The sequence below is a fragment of the Pangasianodon hypophthalmus genome, chromosome 17 (genome assembly GCF_027358585.1).
Source record: "Pangasianodon hypophthalmus isolate fPanHyp1 chromosome 17, fPanHyp1.pri, whole genome shotgun sequence".
Classification (NCBI taxonomy): Eukaryota; Metazoa; Chordata; class Actinopteri; order Siluriformes; family Pangasiidae; genus Pangasianodon; species Pangasianodon hypophthalmus.
The window spans coordinates 9,244,354-9,266,951 of record NC_069726.1 but is presented as its reverse complement, the minus strand read 5'-3'; the positions used below and the strand labels follow the sequence as shown (position 1 = coordinate 9,266,951).

Genomic DNA, 22,598 nt, shown 5'->3' with positions numbered 1-22,598 from the left:
ATCAGCCAATCAAAACAAATGGGTAAGACAATCAGTGATGAGAAATTGCTAAGAAATTAAAGACTAAGCAGATTCCAGTCCAAGGTAGGTGGTACAACAAGCTTATCCCCCAGAAAGGCTTAATTATCATAGGGACAATTCATCTCGGTCACAGCAATATGTGGATAATACCACCTGAAGTGACATTCAATCAGTTATAGCATGACAGCGGGACATCAAGAACCATCCCTGGAAAAAAAAAGGGGTACATGACCATAATTATCATTCAGATCTGTCTAGACATTTGTATCACCCCACCATTTAGGTTGTCACACCTGTAACCACATCATTAATGTGAGAATGGAAAGTGATCACTTCAATTGTTATCCTTAATTTACATTTAGAGCCAGACTTCATTTACATTACAGGCAGGAAAAGCGGTTTGAAAAACAGTTTGAGCTGATATTGTTCAAGGTTCAGTTTGACTCAGATAAACCTAAATGTACTCTTTCACTGCTATGCTGCAATAAATTTATTCTTCATTGTGATCTCTGACGTCCTCATCATTTTTTTTCTTACACTGATAGCCATGTAACAGTCATGGGTAGGGTAATGGGCAAACAGAGATATATTATTCAAATTCAAAAAGCAGAAAAGCATAATAAAAGTCAAAAACAGAATAGCGAACACACAGAAAAAAGGCTCAGTAATGTCACAGAATTACACGTTGTCTGAAAAGTCTCCATGCTTAGGGAAAATCAACACTTATTTGCAAAACGTCTTCCAAAATTTTTCATAATTAGTATATATTATATATATTTCTTTTCAGATAGCCTTTAAGAATGCCTTTTACATATTGAATTCATTGTCATGGCTGGATCGGGCTGTTGCAAGGTTACAATGGACTTTACACATGACGCTTTTGCCAAATTGGGAGCCAAAGTTGGGAGAGACAGAGTTCTGTGTGTGTTTACAGAGAAATGGCAATCTTGTAGAGGATGTTTTTTAAATAAAGTTACATTTTGCTGTGTTAATTTCCCCTGTGTATGGAGACTTTTCAGACACCGTATAGTTGTTTTATTGCAGGATACCTTGCAGGCTACATTTTATTTTTAACATTTCTTTTTTGTTGTAGACATACACTGTATGGCCAAAAGTATGTGGACACCTGACCATCACACCCATATATGGGCCTTTAACAAACTGTTGCCCCAAAGGTGGAAGCACACAATTGTCTAGAATGTCTTTATATGCATTAGCATTAAGATTTCCCTTAACTAGAAGTAAGTGTGGAAGAACTCAAGTGGCCTGCACAGAGCCCTGACCTCAGCCCCACTGAACACTTTTGGGATGACTTGGAGCGCTGACTGCACACCAGGCCTTCTTGCTCAACATCAGCTCCTGACCTCAGTAATGCACTTTTGGATGAATAGGCACAAATCCCCATAGCCAAAATCTAGTGGAAAGCCTTCCAAGAAGAGCGAAGGTTATTAACAGCAAAGGAGGGACTAAATCTGGAATGGGATGTTCAAAAAGCACATATGGGTGTGATTGTCAGGTGTCCACATACTTTTGGCCATATAGTGTATTTTTAAAGTTACACTTTCCTTTTTTCCATTTAAAAATAATTGTGAGGTGCAAACATTTGCCCTCAACTGCATGCTCTATGTAGTGAGCTGATTCCTGTCAGTATTGCTGACACATTCTCACATTGATGTGTAGACTTTCTTTCTAGACACTCTATTCTTAAACACCAGTACCTGTTTTGCTGTTTTGTATAAATAATAATTCAGTTATACATGAGACTACAGCAGTTAGAACCTTAAAAAGAGGAAAGGAGAAGGACAGAGGATCAGGAAATGACTTTATTCCCAATGGCATTTGTGTGTGTGTGTGTGTGTTTGTTTGTTTGTTTGAGTGTCAGAGAAAGACTAGAATAAAAAGGTAGAAGGTAGAATGCATTGTTTGGTAGAATAGAATAAAGGATTTCACAAATATCAGTATAATGCATTATTAATAGATCAATAAGCAAATACACATATATTGAAGGTCTATTGTGCTACTGTGCAAGTACTATTGCAGTGATGGACATTTATAGTAAATTTCAGTGAAATTAGGAATCCATGCTAATATTCGGAATATATGCTATTATTAAGTGTCTGAGACAGAGGCAGAAACTCTACTGTAATTGTCTGTTAATCTCTGAATTCTTATTCGCAGGAAACCATGTAGCCACAGACTCTGCCAGATAACCATCTATAAACAACAGTATACTATAAAAACTAAAAGCTTGGGCTTGAGCTTAAATATGCTCAGACGGTTAATATTTTACATAATTTGAAGGATTTCTTGTGTCAGGTTTTGTGCCTGTGTGTTGTCTGTGTTTAATCAGTGAGTGAGTGAGGGAGTGAGTAAAGTAAATAAGTAAAGTATGTAAGTAAAAATGTGACCCAAATTAACAGTGCAGGCTGTTGGGAAGTCTGGTTTCTTAGCAGAGTGCAAAGATAGATTTGGTGATTAGTGCACTGAAGGAACAGGTTCATCTTTCCTTCATCAAAACCTTCTTAAAACATTTTGATCAATCACACAGCCCACAAACTATATTTCAACCAAAAGTTGAAACAGAGATGACAGAGAGAGAACTATTTCATTCTAATGTAATCAATTTATATGTCAATTTAAATAATTTTTTAAACCAATTTATAAACAAATTTTTGTAAAACAAATTTGATGTTCTGGTATATTATCAGATGTATCATTATATATTATTTGGTTTATCTGTCCAGACATCAGAAGACATGCAGAGTAAACAGGAACTGACCCGGATAGAGGAGGAAAGGATTCAAGTCCTCAACAACATTGAAGAGCTGGAGCAGAAGATCAAGGATTTAGACACACAGTTGGATGAGTCTATTAGAGAGGTTTGTGTCAGAGGCTTTAATTATTCTAGATACAGTCAACTCCAGGATTATCAAATGAGCAAAAATGATTATGAACACATACAACATGAGCTTAAATATATACAATGGATATAAAGTCTACACACCCCTGTTAAAATTGCAGGTTTTTGTGATGTAAAAAATGAAACCAAGATAAAAAAAATATCAGATCTTTTTCCACCTTTAATGTGATATAACAACAAACAAAATTCAAGTGAAAACAAATAGAAATGTTTAAGGGGGAAAAAAACTAAAAACTTGCTATAACTCAGTAATGTAAGTGTGCACACCCTTTTATAATGAGGTATTCTTGGAATTAACCAATCACATTCAAACTCATGTTGAAAAGTATTTATCATACACCTGTCATCAGTGAAGTGATAACCCCAAATAAAGATCAGCTGTTTTTGTAGGAAGCTCTTGACATCTTCCTGGTTTCCTCTGATTGCTGAAGCCATGGTCCTCAAAGCATGTTAGAGACCTCATTTTATGGATCCGGAGATGGGCAAAAAAGAATTTCCAAAACATTAGACATACCATGGAACACTGTGAAGGCCATCGTCAAGTGTTGAAGTGTTAGCACCACAGTGACATTAACAAGATCAGGATGTCCTTCAAATTTGATAAAGTACAAGGCGAAATCTTATCAGGGAGGCTGCCAAGAGACCTATGGCAACATTAAAGGAGCTGCAAGAATATCTGGCAAGTACTGATCACTCCCTGTATGTGACAAAAATCTCTCATATTCTTCATGTATGGAAACCCTTTCTAAAAAAAAAATGACCAATGTATAACTTTTTGGGCTTAATTCTAAAAGATATGTTCAAGAAAATCAAGACAGCTTATCACCTAAAGAACACCCTACCCACAGTGAAGCATGGTGGTGGTAGGATCATGCTATGGGGCTGCTTCTTTTAAGCTAGGACTAGGGCTCTAGTCAAGACAGAGGGAATCATTGCTAGCAATACCAATCTATTTTGGCACAAAACCTGCAGGTCTCTGTTAGACAATTGAAAATGAAGAAACATTTCACCTTCCAGCACAATAACGACCCAAAGTACAGATCTAAGTCCGCAAATTAATGGCTTCAGAAGAAGATCACTGTAACAAACTTCAACAATTGGGCAAGGAGGAAGTGGGAACTGACTGAAAACAAATGTAAACTTTAATCATAAACAGAACGTAAAACACAAACATAAGGCAAACATTATTATACTATTATATCCTTTATTACACTGATTAGACAACTCAGTGCCAGGCGTGCATCCTCACAGCCTGGCCCCTCCCTCCTTCTCGTCACACTCCTCCACAGCCAGATTCAGGCCTCCGGGCTTACGTACACCAACTCCTCCCCTTTCGGGAGATGCAGTGCTGCCCTCTCGGCTACATCCTTAAGCCAGCCGGCCCCGCATCCTGGGAGTGAAAGGAGAGGCGAGAGGAGGAAGAGGGGAGAGAGAAGGAGCAAGCAGGAGAGACAGAGCAAGAAGGAGAGAGGAGAGAGAGAAAAGGAAAAAAACTGGTTCCCCGTTGCCCAGACACGCTGTCGTCTGATCCTTGGCCAGTCTGGAAGCAATCCCCCACAACGCTGGACACTTGCATTGGACCTTCAGGTGGACAGCAGCTGCACTTCTGCCTCCCAGCAAAGAGCAGCAGGTCCGACTCCTCCCCTTTTCAGGCTGACGGCAGAGACTCCTCCGTCCTCTGGCAACCACTCCAGCACCACACTTCGACAGCTCTCCGACAGCGTGTCCCTCCTCCCTCCCAGGCATCGGCACCAATGGAACAAACTTCAACAAAATGGGCAAGGAGTAGGTGGGAACCAACTGAACATAAATGTAAACTTTAATCATAAACAGAACGTAAAACACAAACATAAGGCAAACATAAAACGTGTGCGTCTTTCTCTCCCTCCCAGGCATTTCCAGCCGCTCCTTTATTACTCTCTCCCACTGATTAGACAACTCAGTGCCAGTCATGCCTCCTCACAGCCTGGCTCTTCCCTCCTCTTTGTGACAATCACCATTTTGTAATGGCCCAGTGAGAGATCAGATCTATATCCTATCGAAAACCTATGGAATGACTTGAAGAGGGCTGTACACAGGAGATCCCCTTACAAAATGATAGATCTGGAACATTTTTGCAAGACAGAGTGGAATAAAACTTCCAAATCAAGATGGTATAATTTTACCCAAAAAAAGACAAGAGTTCTGTATTACAAGCAAAAGGTGTTTTAAGAAAGTATTTGTTAAGGGGTGTGTACACTTACGCAACCAAATTTTTTTCTTTTTCTTTTTTCCCATAAAACGTTTCTATTTAAATAAAGGATGAGTTTTATTTATTCAGATCCAGAGACTTAAGTGGCCATTGCAGAATGTTCATTTATTCATCTTCAGTAACCACTTTCCTGGTGAAGGTCATGGTGGATTCGGAGCCTATCCTAACACTGAGCACAAGGTGTGAGACTTCACCCCAGATGGGACACCAGTTCATTGCAGGGCACATTCACACACACATTGACACACCCATTCACATCTAGGGCAATTTAGCAGTCTGCCTACCTTCATGTTTTTGGGTGGTGGATGGAAACCAACTTTACCAAACATGGAGGAAACCCATGTGAACTAGGGCTGTAACCAAAATGTGAATACGTTCTTTGGATTGAACAGAATATCAGATACAGAGAGTAGTTGGAGTATTCAGGGTTTTTTTTTTTTAAGAAGGGCAAAAAATGTCAGAATGCAAGGTTTGTACTTTGTTGCTGATGTCTAAAGAAAAGCTTGTGGATAGCCCAATTGAAGGGTTGCCAGGTTTCAGCAAAGTTCCCACCACAACTAAAGCTCAGAAACCGCACCATAGGAATTGCAACTAGCAAAAAATGTTCAGGCACAGAAAAGGATAGACACATTATCCATAGTTTTCTCTCCTCTGGTGGGAAACAAGTTAACAGTGGTGTGCATTTCTGACCTGCCGTATGCACTCAATGTCCACTTTATTAGGAACACCTGTACAACTGCACATTTATGCATTTATCTTATCTGCCAATCATGCGGGAGCAGCGCAATGCAAAAAAAAACCTTGCTTTTTGCACCATTCTGTGTAGACTCTTGAGACTGCTGTGTGAGAAATTCCCAGGAGATCAGCAGTTTATGAAATACTCAAACCCGCCCTTCTGGGACCAACATCCATGCCACATGATTGGCTGATTAGATAACTGCAAGAATGTAAAGGTGTTCCTAATAAGGTGATAGTGAATGTATATCTGTGGACATTATATGTGAAACCTTATTATACATTCAACCCTGTATACACAACATAGAAATTTGTGATACTAGATTTTGGGCTCTGTGTGTGTGTGTGTGTGTGTGTGCGTGTGTGTGGGTATGTGTTAGACATAGTAATTAACTTGATAACCAACTTCCAAAATGGATGAAGGTCTCCAGTACAATGCTGACTTGTTAATTCTCTCTCTCTCTCTCTCTCTCTCTGTTTGTTTAGATGGAGGTGGAGAGGGCCCTGCTGGAAGGCGAGCAGAATGAAGAGCTCACTCTCCTGCAAGCAGATAAGGATTCTCTAGAGAAGCTAAATGAAAAGATGAGCAAAATGGAGAAAGCCACAAATATCGATATGACCGACAAGGTACAGTTCCCTCCAAAAGTATTGGAACGGCAAAGCCAATTCTTTTGTTTTTGTTGTACACTGAAGACATTTGGGTTTGAGATCAAAAGATGAACATGAGATGATAGATCAGGATTTCAGCTTTTATTTCCTGATATTTACATCTAGACGTGTTAAACAACTTAGAACCAACCAATTTTTAGGTGAGCAAAGTATAGGAACAGATATTTACTTTAATTTACTTTAAGACTAACACTTAATATTTGGTTGAATATCCCTTGCTTGCAATAACTGCAACAAGCTAGCATCATCACCAAACTGTTGCATTCTTCTTTTGTGATGTTTTTCCAGGCTCGTACTGCAGCTTCCTTCAGTTGTTATTTGTTTTAAGGGGTTCAGTCTCCTCTAGTCTCCTGAAATGCATGCTCATTTGGGTCTGGTAATTGACACGGCCAGTCTAAAACCTTCCACTTTTTTCCCATGATGAAGTCCTTTGTTATGTTGGCAGTGTGTTTTGGGTCATTGCTGCATGATGAAATTCATCCCTAATAAATTGGATGCATTTCTTTGTAAATTGGCAGGCAGAATGTTTCTGTAGACTTCTCAATTCATTCTGCTGCTACCATCGTGACTTACATCATCAATAAAGATTAATAAGATTGTTTCAGAAACAGCTATGCAAGCCCAAGCTATGACACAACCTCCACCATGCTTGACTGATGAGCTCATGGATCATGAGCAGATCCTTTTTTTCTCCACACTTTGGCCTTTCCATCACTTTGGTAGAGGTTAATCTTGGTTAGAGGCCTTACCATCTTGTGGTATGGCCTCTATGTTTTTGCTCTCAAAGTCTTTTCAAATTATACCTTCACCCTTGCCCTGTGGAAGTTGTTGGTGATGTCACTGACTGTTGTTTTTGCGTTTTTCTGCACAGCTATCTCAATGATTCTGTGATCAACTGCTGTTGTTTTCCTTGGCTGACCTGTTGGATATGTGGTTGTTAGTACACCAGTGATTTCTCTCTTTTCAGGACAATCCAAATTATTGTATTGGCTATGCCCAATGCTTGTACAATGGCTCTGATCGATTTTCCCTTTTCTGAGCTTCAAAATGGCTTTTTATCTCTCATAGACAGCTCCCTTGGTTTAACAACAAATGCAGTCCTCACAGATGACACCCAGGGCTCAAACCAAGAATAGACATTCAGAGCTATTAATTGATTAGACAGTCAATCTAACAGGACACACCTGGGCAACAAGAAACACCTGTCAGTCAATATTTTGATCACTTGAAAAATGGGTTGGTTTAAACAAAAGGTGCCATGTTCTAAGCTGTTTAACACATCTAGATATAAATATCAGGAAATGAAAGCTGAAAATCTGATATTCATCTTTTCCTCTCAAACCCAAATGTATTCAGTGTATAGCTAAACAAACGAATTGGCCTTGCTGTTCCAATACTTTCAGAGGGGACTGTATATAAATAGACCTCCCTTTTACAAATATTATTGACCTTATATTTAAGCTACACCTGTACGTTTTCATTTTCCTTTTCCATTTCACTAACCCAGCCTTCCACTTTCTTTCTATCCCTTCTATCCTTGTCTTTTATGTGTGTATTATATGTATGCCTGCACATGGGCCATTGTTGCTCTAACAGGACAAGGCACTGTTGGAGACTGAGAGAGTTAAAGTAGAGAAGCTAGCAGAGCTGGTCTTGGAGCAGAAGAGCCAGCTGGACTCATGTCCTGAAGCACTGAAGGAACAACTTCAGAGTCAGCTCGCCAGGGTCAGTCAGCCATCTGTGGGCCCCTCTCAATCTCTTCAACCTTTTTCCTGCTGTCTCAACTTTTAAGACTGACTCATGCCAAGAACTTGTCTCCTGGGCTTTTCTTCTCTCTTTTATGCTGTCTGCTTTCTTCACTTTGGGAGGAGGCTCTTCTAGAATGATTTGCCATGTGTTGTGTCTGTGGACTTATTGATGTGCTGTCTGCTATGTGTAGTTTAACAAGTGTGAGACATTGCTCACTAATTAATGGGAAAATAAACAATATTATATGTGAATGAACCAGGACCTGAGTTATACAGTATACTCCTGAGTTATGTTGAGTTTAGTGTGTGCATGTATGTGTCTGTCATCTCAGGACACAGAGATGTTGGAGACAGAAATGAAGCGTTTTGAGGATCTCGAGTTTCAGCAGCTAGAGAAAGAGAGCAGTCAGGCTGAAGAGAAAGAGACACAGATCCAGCAACTCCTCCGAGAGATTGCTGAGTACCAGCACAGCTTAATCACACGCAAGGTGTGTGTATGTGTGTATGGGAGATTGAGTGAGAATTTCTTTATTTATTTTTGTCCTTTATGTGGTTTGTGTCCATCAGCAAAATAAATTTCATTTGCAGGAAACCAAAAACATTGTTAGTGTACAGGTGTGGAAGAGGTAAAGCTTAATCATAATAATATTTATGTACTTATTAAAGGAGAGGCTCCTGACCTTGAAGAAACAATCCAGTCAGATTACCCAGCAGGCTCAGCGGGAGAAGGAGAACTTCCTCAAAGAGAGGAGCAATCTACATCTCATGTTACAAAGAGTAAGTGTGTGTGTTTGTGTGTGTTTGTGTGTGTGAGTGTGCATGTAGGATTATAGTATCACATATTTTGATCACCATCTTCTTCAGGAGCGACAGAATCTTTCCACTCTGGAGAGGAAGTATGCAGAACTGACAGGTGGCCAGACCTTCCCTCTGAATCCTGTGTCTATGAAAGAGGTGAGAATATTAAAAAAATAATAATAATAATAATAATAATAAAAAAAAAATATATATATATATATATATATATATATATATATATATATATATATATATATAAAATATAAAATAAAAGAATTGGCCTTGCCGTTACAATACTTTCAGAGGGGACTGTGTACTATATTTTAATTGAAAATTAAATGATGCTAGAAATGCTGATATAATGCATTTAGAACTTTGTGAAGTTTCTCTTTAGTTGAAACAATTATTGGAAACAATTTATCATGGTTTTGCACACAGCATTTTCGCTCCATGGAGGTAAGAAGGAGGAGTAATAGCAATAAAGAAGGTGGGCCTATGCTGAACGACAGCATTGTGTCCCATAAAAGGGAGAGACGCAGTTCTGGAAGCTTCGGTAGTTCCACATTGGACTGCAGCTTATACCCTAAGGTTGGCCTCTCATGTGTACTGTGTATAATTTTTGTATCATAAATTTATTATCTTTTTATTATTTTGCATACTAGTTTTATTTAAATAAGCATGTTTTCCATTGTTTTTGTAAAAGCATTTACTTTATTATTTGATTGCGGCCTCAGAAAAAAAAAAGGGCAGTAGGTGGATTAGCTACTCCCAAAATTGTCCCTAGCTGTGTGTAAATGTGTGCATGGAGCTCACAATGTTCCCATGATAGTCTCCAGATCCACACTAACACACTTTTTTGGATTCAGTGTGTATCTGGAGCCTAACATGGGAACATTGTGAGCGAGGTCAGAATACACCATGAAGGGCATGCCACTCCATTGCAGGGCTCCAAAAAAAGGCAGTAGGTGGTTTAGCTACTCCCAAAATTGTCACTAGCTATATGTAAATGTGAGCATGGAGCCCTGCAATGGAGTGGTGTGCCCTCCATGGTGTATTCCGATCTCGCTCACAATGTTCCCATGATAGGCTCCAGATCCACACTGACCAGAATAAAGCTGTTACTGAAGGTGAATGAATTATTTGATTTAAATTTCATATACAGGTAAATTATTTGTATGTGAAGACTTTAAATTATTTTGAAATGCCTAGTGGTCATAATCAAATGCATTTGGAATTGAAATATCATCATAAAGACATTCCAGTAAAAATCTGACGGGTCCAGAGAAGTTCAGTGGCAGTGAGATATACAGTAACTTATATATTGTGCTGTACATGAATAATATGAGATGTTCTGTATCATACATGATACCACACTGACACCCTTGTTCTATTGTTTGTGTCTCGTAGTCCCATCTGCCCCTGTCTCAGAGTTCCAGCTGTGGTAGCATGCCCCCTCGTGCTCTCTCTCTCACCCGAAGAGACCTAGACACTCGTTGCATGCTCAAGGGTGAGACACTTCACTTTTCGGTCCACTGGCACATCCCATCTATTCCTTTAATTCTCAAGCCCTCCTTTTTTTCCTTGTTTGTCTGTTTGTCTTGCAGCTGGTCACCTGTATTTGAATGACGGCAGGCAGAGGCTGAGTGAGATAAGCAGCACCTCTAGGACCGTGTCAGAGTCAAACGTCTACTTGAACACCTTTCACCACTCGGACAATAGTGCTAACTTTGATACCGTCAGTGTGGAGAGTTCAGACAGCCTGGAGACAAGCATCTCAGCCTGCTCTCCTGACAACATCTCCAGGTGGGATTGCCTCAGTACAAAATCTACCCCAATGAATACAAGAAAATTGGCTGTACAGATTAGCTGTCTATAATTGCATATAAAAACCTTAAGAAATATAAGGAGTAACTGTATATCTGTATAACTGTATATAGTTACTGTCTTAAGACAGTAAGAGTTGTGGAGTTTCAGAATTTTTTCTTTTTACTGTTTTCTTTCCTGTCTGCTTTTCTGGAATTTTAACTGCATTCCACTCAAACCAGCCCATATATGGTGCGTCTAAATGGAGCCTAGGAGACCCATCAAGTACTGCCTTTAACAGCCAGCATTGCTACCTGATTGTAAACAGACATTAAATGTGATGGTCACCTTGCATTAACCCCATAAAACTCCCAGGACTTGTCTCCATGTCCAGATTTACTAATAGTATTCTGTTTTTCTGTAGTGTCTGTATAATTTATAGTAGTAACTGAATATTTATGTTCAGTAACTGCTTTATCTTGGATCTGAACCCTATATTCAAATGAGACAAATGTCCCCACAAGATATGAACATCAATTTTGACCTTGTGGTTACTTTTGCCTGGGCCTAATGAGGAAAACCTATTTATTGATTTATTTATTTGTTTATACAAAAAACTGCAGCTTTTATTGAAAAACATATGTTAATGAAAGGTCCTCACAAGGATAATAAGACAAAGACAAATTTGTGTGTGTTTGGTTTCAGCAGTGCCAGCATATCTAATGTGGTTAAGATAGAGGAGATGGAGCATCTGCTCAGAGAGGCACAGGCAGAGAAGAACAGACTCCTGGAGCACAGGGTAACACTTGTCATCATACTCTAACCATTGTATCTCATAGTGGAGGAGTACCATCTGTTATATGTCTCAGTTCACGTACATTCATGCGTAATAATGTGATGTAATATAGTCAACTTGAGTATTTTTGGCACCCTTCAGGGAAAAGAATAACAGATGTAGTGTGTGATATTTTGATCTTAAACATATGGAAATATATTTATTTGTTTGTTTGTTTATTTGTTTTCCCCATTGGCTCCCCAATTTGATCGCTGTCTAGGTCATCCCTCCCACCCAGAGAGCATGGCCAATTTTGCTCCCTTCTCTGTTTGATTTCTGTTTAAATAGGTTTATTTTAAAATAATATTTTGTCAAACATTGTAACTTACAAAATACAATGTAAGTTTGTAAGCTCTCTTAATAAGTAACATTTTTCTGCATTACACTAAAATTATCGGCACGCCTAAAATGAATATTTGGTATTGCCTCCTCTTGAGAGAATAACAGCACTCACTTTCTTCATGTAAAGTCTAACAAGGCTTTAAACACTTAAGTGGTATCTTGGTCCGCTCTTCTATGCACAGCATTTCAAGTTTCTCTGTTCCAAGATTTGTGCAAGCAGACCTCCCTCTTCAGGACATTGATTTTCTTTTCCTGCAACAATGTAATGCTAAATCTTAGCAAAGGAAACCATGTTTTGGACTAAAATATCACTTACTTAGAACTTACTTAGAGTAATTCATAATGCCATCAATGTTCACAATTATCAAGAGTATCATTGCTGAACTGACATATAAATCCACTATGTTATCTGGTTTATGAATAGTTTTTAATTTTAATGTAAATTCTAGTTTATTTATTTATTTAGGTTCAAACTTATGTTTTTCAATTAAAAAGAAAAATCAAAGATGTGTATTATTATCCTCATACAAAGACAATTCACAAAGATGTTCCTTTGAAATCTCACGACTTATGCATGATTAGACACTTTTGTTTGTGTTTGGCTCACTGTAGGAGAGAGAAATTGAGCAGCGCCGACAGGCTCTAGAGGAGGAGAGAAGGAGGCGAGAGGAACTGGAAAGGCGACTTAAGGAGGAGACCAACATAAGGCAGAAACTTATCGAAAGAGAGGTAAAGCTCCGAGAGAAGCAAAGAACACAGGTGAGACAAGGGGAAATTGAATGGGTATATAGATTTGGATGCCAAACACGCAAACAGAACATGAGGCTTCAATTGATTTAGTGATATTAGTTTAGTAAAAAATTGTTAGTATTTTTCCCGTTACAGAATTTAATTATCTCTTCACACACCTACACACCTGTTTTATTGTGACACAACGTTTTTGGATCTCATGGAAAGTCTTTAACCTGTGCTACCGCATATGGTTGTACACCACCTAGCTTACCATAATTACCATAGGTGGCATTCTATTTTAGTACTTTTTGGTGGCTGGATATAGTTTTTCAAATAGCAGTAGTGGAAATGCATTTTATTCCGTTGAAATGTATAGATGGAAACCAACAAACACAGATTTTAAAAAAGGAAAAATGAAATAAAAACTTTATTTGACATTTGTCTCCTCAGTCTCGTCCACTGACACGTTACCTGCCGGTTAGGAGGGATGACTTTGACCTACGGAGTCACATTGAGGCAGCAGGTCATCATCCTGACACCTGCTTTCACCTTGTTATCACTGACAAGACATGCCGAGGCTTTCTAGTCAAAATGGGAGGGAAAATCAAGACCTGGAAAAAGCGCTGGTTTGTTTTTGACCGAAATCGCAGGACCCTGGCATACTATGCAGGTACTATCCCCCTGTTTGTATTCATTATTTGAATATCTTTCTTTCTCTTTTCTTCTGGGACTCATTTTGTTTTAGGACATTAAAAAAACAACAATTGATTTGTGATGTCATTGTAACTATGACATCATGCATATAGTGGCTTGTCTCAGGCACTAGGGGGCAGCATTGACCTAGTAAAGAAGGTTGGAGAACACTGCAGTGCTGCACTCAAAGCCAGCTGTCTCCTGTCACATATATATGAAATTAATATGTATGTTTTATTTTTAAACCTTTTATATGGATATGATAAATGGCTATAAGTTTTTCTTATATTTTTTCTTTTTAAATTAATGAGCTGCAAGATGAGGTTCTGGATAATCTGCATGTTAATTCTGTTCAAATATTGTGTCTGGTTTCTCTTCTTTGTAGATAAGCATGAAGCAAAAACAAAGGGTGTCATCTACTTCCAGGCTATTGAGGAAGTGTATTATGATCATCTTAAGAATGCACATAAGGTAAGTTTCAGAAAGTGACACAAAGCTAATACTGATATAACATTACATGAATGTCAGTGTAAAAGAAAGTACAAAATTTAGCTGCTATTTCACTAAATAACATAGTAATGTTAATGTTTAATATACATCTCTTCCCTTGCTATTTCTCACACACACACAGAGTCCAAACCCTTCACTGACATTCAGCGTAAAGACACATGATCGCGTGTACTTCATGGTAGCGCCGTCTCCAGAGGCCATGCGGATCTGGATGGATGTGATTGTTACGGGAGCAGAGGGTTATTCACACTTTCTGGTTTGAGCAGCAGCTTTCTGCAGTGATCCATCTTGGTTTGTTTCAGCCTTTGGAAAGGACCTGCTATTTGAGGAAACCTTTTTCTAGCTCACCTTTATACGTGACATTATATACATTATAATAGGGTGGTGTGAGAATCACAGCAAAGTATAGAAATACTGGTGCTTTCTTTCAGTACAGGTTTTCTATTCAGAGGCTGAGAAAGATATTAAATATATACAATATTAAAAATAAACAATTATCATAGCCAGATCTGATTTTTTCCCTCTAAACCTGTGTATGCTGTCCCATTTTTGAGTTTCAGTGTGATGTAATGCTGGAAACACCCTTCTGCATGGCACCAATATTTTTGCTTTTGCCCTACTTTATTCCATTTTAGGAACATGCTAACCAGAGACAATGTTACCTTATTCTATTTTAACTACTTGTGTATAACCTTCAATCATATTTTTTCTTGTTCTTTTAAAGTGCCTTGATTTTCCAATATAAGTAGGCATGTTTTGCCTATATATTTTTTAACTTTAAAAAAAGAAATTTATTTAAAGCTTTTTCTGATATATAGGGTTTTCTTTTCATTTGCCAGGAATGTCTGTCAAGACATAAGTCAAATTTGGTGCTTTTTTATTGCTCACAGTAAAACAGAAGCAGGATATAGATCACCAAAGGCAGGACATAGATCACCAAAGACATGCCTTATTTGAATATCTGTATTGCGTGAATGCATACAAGGTAGGCCTTAAGTTCCCATTAATTTTTTTCTCGCTTGTTAATTAAATAGGCTTTTGCTTTTCTATTTTCCCCTGAATTGTTATAATGACAAGCTAAATAGAGCCAGTTTATCAGAAAATAATACGATCCGTTTCTGTCATTGTTGAAGCTAATATTTCAGCAGCACCAGCCATAACAGACCATAGTAAAGGCCTGTTTCCTGTAGGCCTGTTAAATTCAGAGGTACAGAGAAAAAGATTTCTTTTGTTAAAAAAAGTTACCATTGTCCTTTGATTTATTGGCTGTAAAAATTCCATATGTCAGTGTATTTAATGACTGCTCTGAAGTCTTAAAAGAGAGCCATTCTTTTGGTATTATTTTTATTTTATTATTAGGAAATATATGAGCAATAATAATTAGCCCTGGTGTAGCATCAAAATACTAAGAATTAGATTATTATCAGGTTTAAGGTGGTGTGCAAGACAAAATTATCATGACAATGATAAACTATTTCAGGGTCATTTGATGACAGGAACATAGTTGGAGGTCTGTTTTTAACAGGTACCAAAATGTCATGGATTATTGTCAACCCTATATCAGTATTAATTTGTACACTCGTCTTTATCCACAAATACATTACAAAACGATGTTTATGACTGATGAGATTGTGGTACTTAGTTGGATAATAATATTGCAATGGGTTTAATGCAAGGAGGCTGCACAAACAGCAAGTGTATCAGACATGTACCTGTATACTGAACATTTGCGAGCTTATGTCTACAAGAGATATTTGAACAAGCATTCACTGTACTAGGTGTTGCCATTGGCCTTATCAGACTCTGATATGTCTCCAGTTTGAGAAAGGAATTACCAATAATAGCATACATGTTTTTAATTATTTAACATGTATTACGATATTTTTGTAATCAATTTTATACATAATTTAAACCATTCAGTATTATTAAATGAAGTAGTAGTTTTTTCATCAGTTAGAATGTAATCCATAATAGCAAACTTCTCCAACTGAGCATGAACAGTTTAATTCATACTGTACATTAAATTTGAGGTAAACCTGACCTTAAAGATCTTATTTTTTGGAAAGTTGTCCTTATATTTACATTGCATTATATTGCATAATAAATGATCTGTAAACATGACTACATTTTGTGTGTGTGTGTCTATGTCACAACCAGGCAGCAACCTGTCACATGAAACTGTGACCCACTTAATTCGTTAGAAATTCCATCCTATTGCCTCCTATCTGTCATACACAAAAACATGCCCTGGGTCTACTGCTCAGCTTTGGAAATCTCTACAAAAATCTAGGAAATATTAACTTCTTTTACTTTCATCCAGTGTGAGAGTGTCTTTAGGATCATTCACACTGTGACTATACCCCTCTTTTTTCTTGATCTTCAACTGGTTGATCTTATGGGGTTGACATGGAGACTTTTTTTAGTAGTGGAGCAGGGAATCCACTCATATGTAGACATAAATATAAACTGTGTCTCTCTGACACGTACGTGTGTGTGCGTGTTTGTGTGCATGCGCATGTGCATGCTTTTATATCTTGGTGGGGACCAAATGTTCCCACTAGGATAGGGATATCTGACAATTTTGACCTTGTGGGGACATTTAGATGGTCCCCATGGCACTTTTTTTTGAGCTTTTAAAAAACTAAAAGAGCCAAAGGGTTTCCTTTTGCTTTGATAATTCTGTCAACTGCTGTGTCACAGCTCCAGGGTCCCAGTTTTATAAAGACTTTTAAGCATTTAAGCACACACCCTTGGCATGAAGCTTAATTCCCTGCCTCCTACAGTCATGGGAGATAGAAAGTACACCCTCCTTCAAGTCTATGTTTTTATTTGTCAGGGCCTAAATAACAATTGTGTGTGGTCCACTCCAATTTCTATAAATTTCTATAAACAACAACAAAAAAACCCCCCACAATATTTAGAAACATTTTCAACAAAAAGTGAACCAACATTTAGAAACCAGGTGGGGAAAAAATAATTACATGCTTCCTAGCCAGGTGTTACTAATGATTTGCACAAGATTAACTGATCATCAGTAAGTGTGACTACTTCTATAAAAGCAGAACCTTTGGCAGGTTGGTGTTCTGGAGCACTCAGGTGTGTGTCTACATCATGCTCAGAGAAAGGACATCAACCATGACCTCAGAGAAACAACTGTTTCTGCTCATCAATCTGGGAACAGTTACAAGGCCATCTCCAAACAATTTTAAATTCACTATTCTACTGTGAGAAGGATTATTTACAAATGTTGAGCCTTCAAGACAGTTGCCAGTCTTCCCAGGAGTGGGCGTCCCAGCAAATACAGTCCAAGATCAGACTGTTTAATGCTCACAGATATAAAGAAAAACCCAAAGCTACATCATGTGACCCCTGTACAGGCCGCTCACACAGTCAGATAAAGACTGAACAAGTATGGCATGTGTAGTTATTTTTCCCCACCTGGTTTATGAATGTTGGTTTATTTTTGGAAAAAATTATACATATTGAAATCTGTTGTGTTTTTTTGTTGTCACCAGAGGTTACTTGTTTATAGAAGTTGGTGAGAACCACACAATTGTTATTTAAGCCTTGATAAATAAAAAAAAACATATAACTGAAGGAGGGAAGTGTAAATGAGCACACACACCCTGGCCATAAATTGGCTGCCTCTTAAATGGGCTGCCTCATAAATGACCACACACCCCAGGCATGAAGCTTAACACCCTTGCTTCCTTAAATGGCCTGCCTTCTAAATGAGCGCACACCTTGGCGTGAAGCCTAACATGCCTGCCTTGAATTTCCAGCCAGAGTCACCACTACTTCTCAAAAATAGAAGAAATATGGAAATATGGATTTTATAAAAAGAAAGAAAATAAAGCCAGGTTTTACTCAGAAAAGAGACCTAAGAGACCAAAAAGACCTAGAAAAATGCTGATTTGAAAAGATATCTTTTAAGCTTCTTTTTAAAAATGCTGAGTAACTGGGTGGCTTTCAGCTCCTCAGGAAGAGAATTTCAGAGCTGGTTTGAGAGATAATCATTCACCTAGACGGACACTACTTTTTCAATAAGTTTGCCAAAATATGGAAGGTTAAAAACAGGTCTGTAATTATTAAGCACAGAGGAGTCAAGGCTTCTGTTTTTCAACAATGGCCTGACAACAGCTGTTTTAAGGCTATGAGGAAAAATTCCCTGTTGCAGTGATTGACAATGCTCAGGTCGTCAGCAGATAATGAGCTTAAAACATGTTTGAAGAAATGAGCTGGTAAGGGATCAAAAGAACAGGCTGAAGGTTTTAGCAATAAAAGTACATCTAAGAGCATCTCCAAGCCAAAACACTTTCACGCAATCAAATATTGCTATTAGTATAGCTGACTGGTGGCAGTGTAGTCAGTCCAATGATGTGAGTGCTAGCTATGTTATCCCTTATTCCAGTAATCTTGTCACTGAAAAACAGTGCAAACTCATAACATTTGGCAGCCGAGAGAAATTCAGATGAGATACGGGGGTGGGATTTACCAGACAGTCTAGTCACGAAGAGGAACTTTGTATTATTTTCCTAAGTATTAATCAAGTTTGAGAAATAAGTTTTCCTAGCAGACGTCTTTTCACAGTTAAAATTTTTCAGTTGTGTAATATACATAACAAGATGAACTGCCAGCGTTGTGTTTCTCAATTACCTCTCTGCTCTTCTGAAGTCCTGTTGTAGTTTTAAGATGGAGGAAATATTTCTCCAAGGGCCTTTTTTCCTGAAAGGACCTTTATTTTTTGCTGTGGAACTGTATCAATACATTTGGCAAGCCTAGAGCTAAATGCCTCCACTAGTGTATTACCCAATGAGGGCATAAGAGGAGGGAGAGTGTGCATTATTTCTATTACTTCTATGCTACAGCAGTATCAACAGTGAGACAGCACTTAGTTAGTGTTCATTTATCACTTAATGTTCTAGTCCATGCTGACATGTTGAAAAAGACACAAAATTAAATAATCAAATCTAGGGTATGCCCATGCTTATAAGTGAGACCTGACAGATGTTGCATAAGATCAAAAGAGATGAGCAATGTAATAAACTCAGCAGTCATAGAATCTGTGAGCATATCCTTGAAAGCACTCAAGAATCTGTAGGAACATCTGTGTGTGTGATTTAATTATTGTAAGCTTCATGTCCTGCATTATAGACAGACATGCCCCTCACATGGCGAGGAACTGGCAAGGGGAGCAGAGGTAGATATTTGTGCTGCATTCAGTGGACATGTACTGTCTTGTTTTGGTCTGCAGTCAGAATCAAAATAATATAACTAAAATAACTCAGCACTGACATGATATTGCATGCATATTTACAAATTGCATATTAGAAATGCTAATAAATAAACATTTGACTAGACAATCTGCATAATATGTAAATGAAAATGACATCAGCATGTTGACACTGTTTTATATGAATGTATTATTCTGTGAATGTTCCAAGCACTAATTATAAAACAGTAAATTACTTAATCATGTGTGATCATATAGTTTAAAAGCATTCAACCACTAATCAGTTGCTTTTATAAACATTAGCTACTGAACCCATTTAATAAGTCATGCAATAAATAGACAACAGAAGACAGAAAAGCTGCTATAATTCACTTGCAATAACATGTTGTTATCTTAGCCTTCGAGTTCAGTTATTAAAACTGACATGCCAGGGTAAAATGTGATTTTGTCTCACAGGTAAACAATGTTAATGAACATTGCCAGGTAACTAACCCAATAATAGTCTCTCATCGCTTGGTCATCAACTTACTTTACTGCAATTCGTAAAAAATTTCAAAAAAAGGACTGTGGAAGACCAAAATAGAACATTTAAAATTCTTAGTGCTTGTAATTTCTTTTCTGTATTGTTTTCTTTTTTTTTTCAGGTCACACTTCGTTAGGTTAGTGGTTTAGGAGTAAGCAACCCAGCACTCTATGTAAGAGAGGCAGTAAATTATTACTATTATTTTAACTATTTGCAGTTATTATTAATTTCAGTTCTATTAAAGGGGGCACTAGTCAAATGGACAAAATAAGCTCATTATAGCCTCCGCTTATTGATAGTAACATAGAAGATTAAAAAATAGTAATAATTGACTGGACAAATTAGAACAATTTGGCCTTATTGAACAATTGGACAATTGAAGATTGGAAAAAGATCAGGGATGCTTTTCCAATATTTCTTCCAATAAACCTTTCCATACTATCCAGTTTCAGTGAGTCTGTGCCCACTGTATTCTCATTCCTGTTCTTGGCTGACAGATGTGGAACCTGATGTGGTCTTCTGCTGTTGTTGCCCATATATACATACATACACTACTGTATAGGGCCTGCTTCACTATCTGGCATTCTTGTGGACAAATCTGGCTTTGGTGAATGCCATGAGAACACTACCTACCTGAATGCATAGTGCCAACGCTAATGTTTGTTGAGGGAGGGATAATTGTCTGGGGCTGTTTTTTAGGGTTTAGACTAGGCTCCTTAGTTCCAGTGAAGTGTAATTTTAATGCTACAGCATACAAGGGCATTTTAGAGAATTGTATGCTTACAACTTTGTGGCAACAGTTTGGGGAAGGCCCTTTCCTGTTTTAGCAAGACTATGTCCCTGTGCACAAATCAAGGTCCATGAAGACATTGTTTGATCTGATTGGTGTTGAGAAAGTGCAGTGGGCTGAACAGATCCCTGACATCTACCCCATAGAACACCTTTGGGATGAATTGGAACGTCGATTGTGAGGTTTGACCCTGTAGAGAGCTCTTCCAATTATCATGGGAGAGCATCCAGGAGGGACTCAATATTACATATTAAAAGCCTGTTGTCCAATGAGAGTTAATCTTTCCTCTCATTAAAACACATTGTACTTGAATCTGCCAGTGAAGCCCATAGAAGCATGGCGTCACTGGGTTTCTGTCAGAGCTGTGTCGGGGGCTTCTTTCATGCAGGCTGTGTAGTCCACTGAAAACATTTTGCATTAAATGAGCAAACAGCACAATATTACAGTGAGACATGTGATAATTTGATTAGCTAAATTATTGAACTTCACCAAGAGTGATGAATAATATAGACACATTAACACTAAACACGTAAACACTAAACACTGCATGGCTACCACATGATTGGTTGATTAGATAATTATATGAATAAGCAGGGGTACAGGTGTTCCTATTAAAGTGACCAGTGAATGTATACTTAACTTACATATCATTAGCACATTTTGTGTCGAAATTGAGTTCTTTTCTTTCAGTTAAATGTTCCATTTTAATTATGGTAGCCATTAGTACATGTCCCTGTATACAATACTACAAGCACCCCTTTTATGTACCAGTACATGCTCTGAGGTCGTTGAAGAGGAAACATGATTCAAATAAGTCATTCTTCATTCTACTCTGAATCGTGAATGTGTCCTGCTTTTTAATCAATGATATTCCATCTCAAACAATCTTGTGCCAGTTTGAGAATTGAGATTAAGCTTTAGCTAAAACAAAGGCTAATTTAACCTTCCAAAGGACTGATTTAAGACAATTTTAGATGTTGTCTTAAGTGCGTAAAGACAGAAAAGCAGCCCTTGTATACAATCAGGAAGCCCTTTCATCTTGAGAGACCTCAGGCACTGGCTCATTTGTAAACAGAGCAGGTTTGCAGTAACAGTGAGCACTGCATTCTTTTCCCAGCTTAATAACACATCCTTTTCTGCCCAGCTTCACCAAACAGGCTTTATTCCATGAACAGAACATTGCGTTGTTTCACTGTGCAGCGTCTATATCAAATCTTTGTTCATTTGGCTATTAGGAAAAACAACACTTCCTTTTGGCTTGCCCCATGACTGCAATCAGACCCCAAATCTTTCAGTATGATGCAAGATCAGTCATCTGACACAGTTGCTATCTTTTTTGTATAATATTTAACCACTGTTTTGTGTACAACAGTTTTTACAATACTAGAGGTTTTAGGCGCATCTTTTAGTATACACTAGAATTTTGTCAGCAAATTTAAAAAAGAAGACAGGAGTTAGTCTCCCTTTTTATTCTTTATTCTTGGATCCTGTTTGTTTAGTTTGTAAATCAGTAAATTTAGGATTTTTACTCTGTGATCTGTTTTATCATCAGAATTAATGCAAATGGCCTATGATGTTTTTGAATTATACCCATTTACATATTAACAGCAGTGATCAGTTGGACTGAAGCTTTCCCTCTCTGCCTTTCCCCCAATATTCCACTCTAATCTGTATTCACGTTAATCAGTGTTGGCATGGCCCAGTCTGCCTCTAATAGACTAACTGCACACAGAGACAAAATTAGGTGAATGACAAAGTAGTGTGATCCTCCAGATAATATCTACAAAGGTGAAGATACTCCTCCTTTCATCCCTCTTTGAGTGTATAAATGAGTCATGTGTCAACAAGGAGTATGTGTGTATTTTCAGACAATCCCATTACTGTTCTTCTTTTTGCCCTATTCAGTTTTAAACATTACTCACTTCTCAATTTAAAAGCAATTCGTACATGTAATGTGTAATAACACTTAAGTATAGTTCCATTTTATTGATTATA

General features: G+C 37.9%; 1 protein-coding gene across 17 annotated transcripts in view; it reads left to right on the top strand.

The window, feature by feature from the left end:
- phldb2a (pleckstrin homology-like domain, family B, member 2a) overlaps positions 1-16,178 on the top strand; it is a 30,271-nt gene extending 14,093 nt beyond the window's left edge. For 10 of the 17 annotated variants that reach the window (XM_053241227.1, XM_026909756.3, XM_026909751.3 and 7 more), the window contains 14 exons: positions 2,766-2,900; positions 6,414-6,554; positions 8,193-8,321; positions 8,677-8,832; positions 9,011-9,121; positions 9,209-9,298; positions 9,581-9,730; positions 10,550-10,649; positions 10,747-10,945; positions 11,651-11,744; positions 12,735-12,881; positions 13,305-13,524; positions 13,933-14,018; positions 14,179-16,178. In XM_053241227.1, the coding sequence (XP_053097202.1) occupies positions 2,766-2,900; positions 6,414-6,554; positions 8,193-8,321; positions 8,677-8,832; positions 9,011-9,121; positions 9,209-9,298; positions 9,581-9,730; positions 10,550-10,649; positions 10,747-10,945; positions 11,651-11,744; positions 12,735-12,881; positions 13,305-13,524; positions 13,933-14,018; positions 14,179-14,319 (1,899 nt within the window). In that variant the 3' untranslated portion in view covers positions 14,320-16,178. The remainder of the gene's footprint in view (positions 1-2,765; positions 2,901-6,413; positions 6,555-8,192; positions 8,322-8,676; positions 8,833-9,010; positions 9,122-9,208; positions 9,299-9,580; positions 9,731-10,549; positions 10,650-10,746; positions 10,946-11,650; positions 11,745-12,734; positions 12,882-13,304; positions 13,525-13,932; positions 14,019-14,178) is intronic. The other 7 variants (XM_053241236.1, XM_053241235.1, XM_053241230.1 and 4 more) reach the window with 6 other exon arrangements.
- The last annotated feature ends 6,420 nt before the right edge of the window (positions 16,179-22,598 follow it).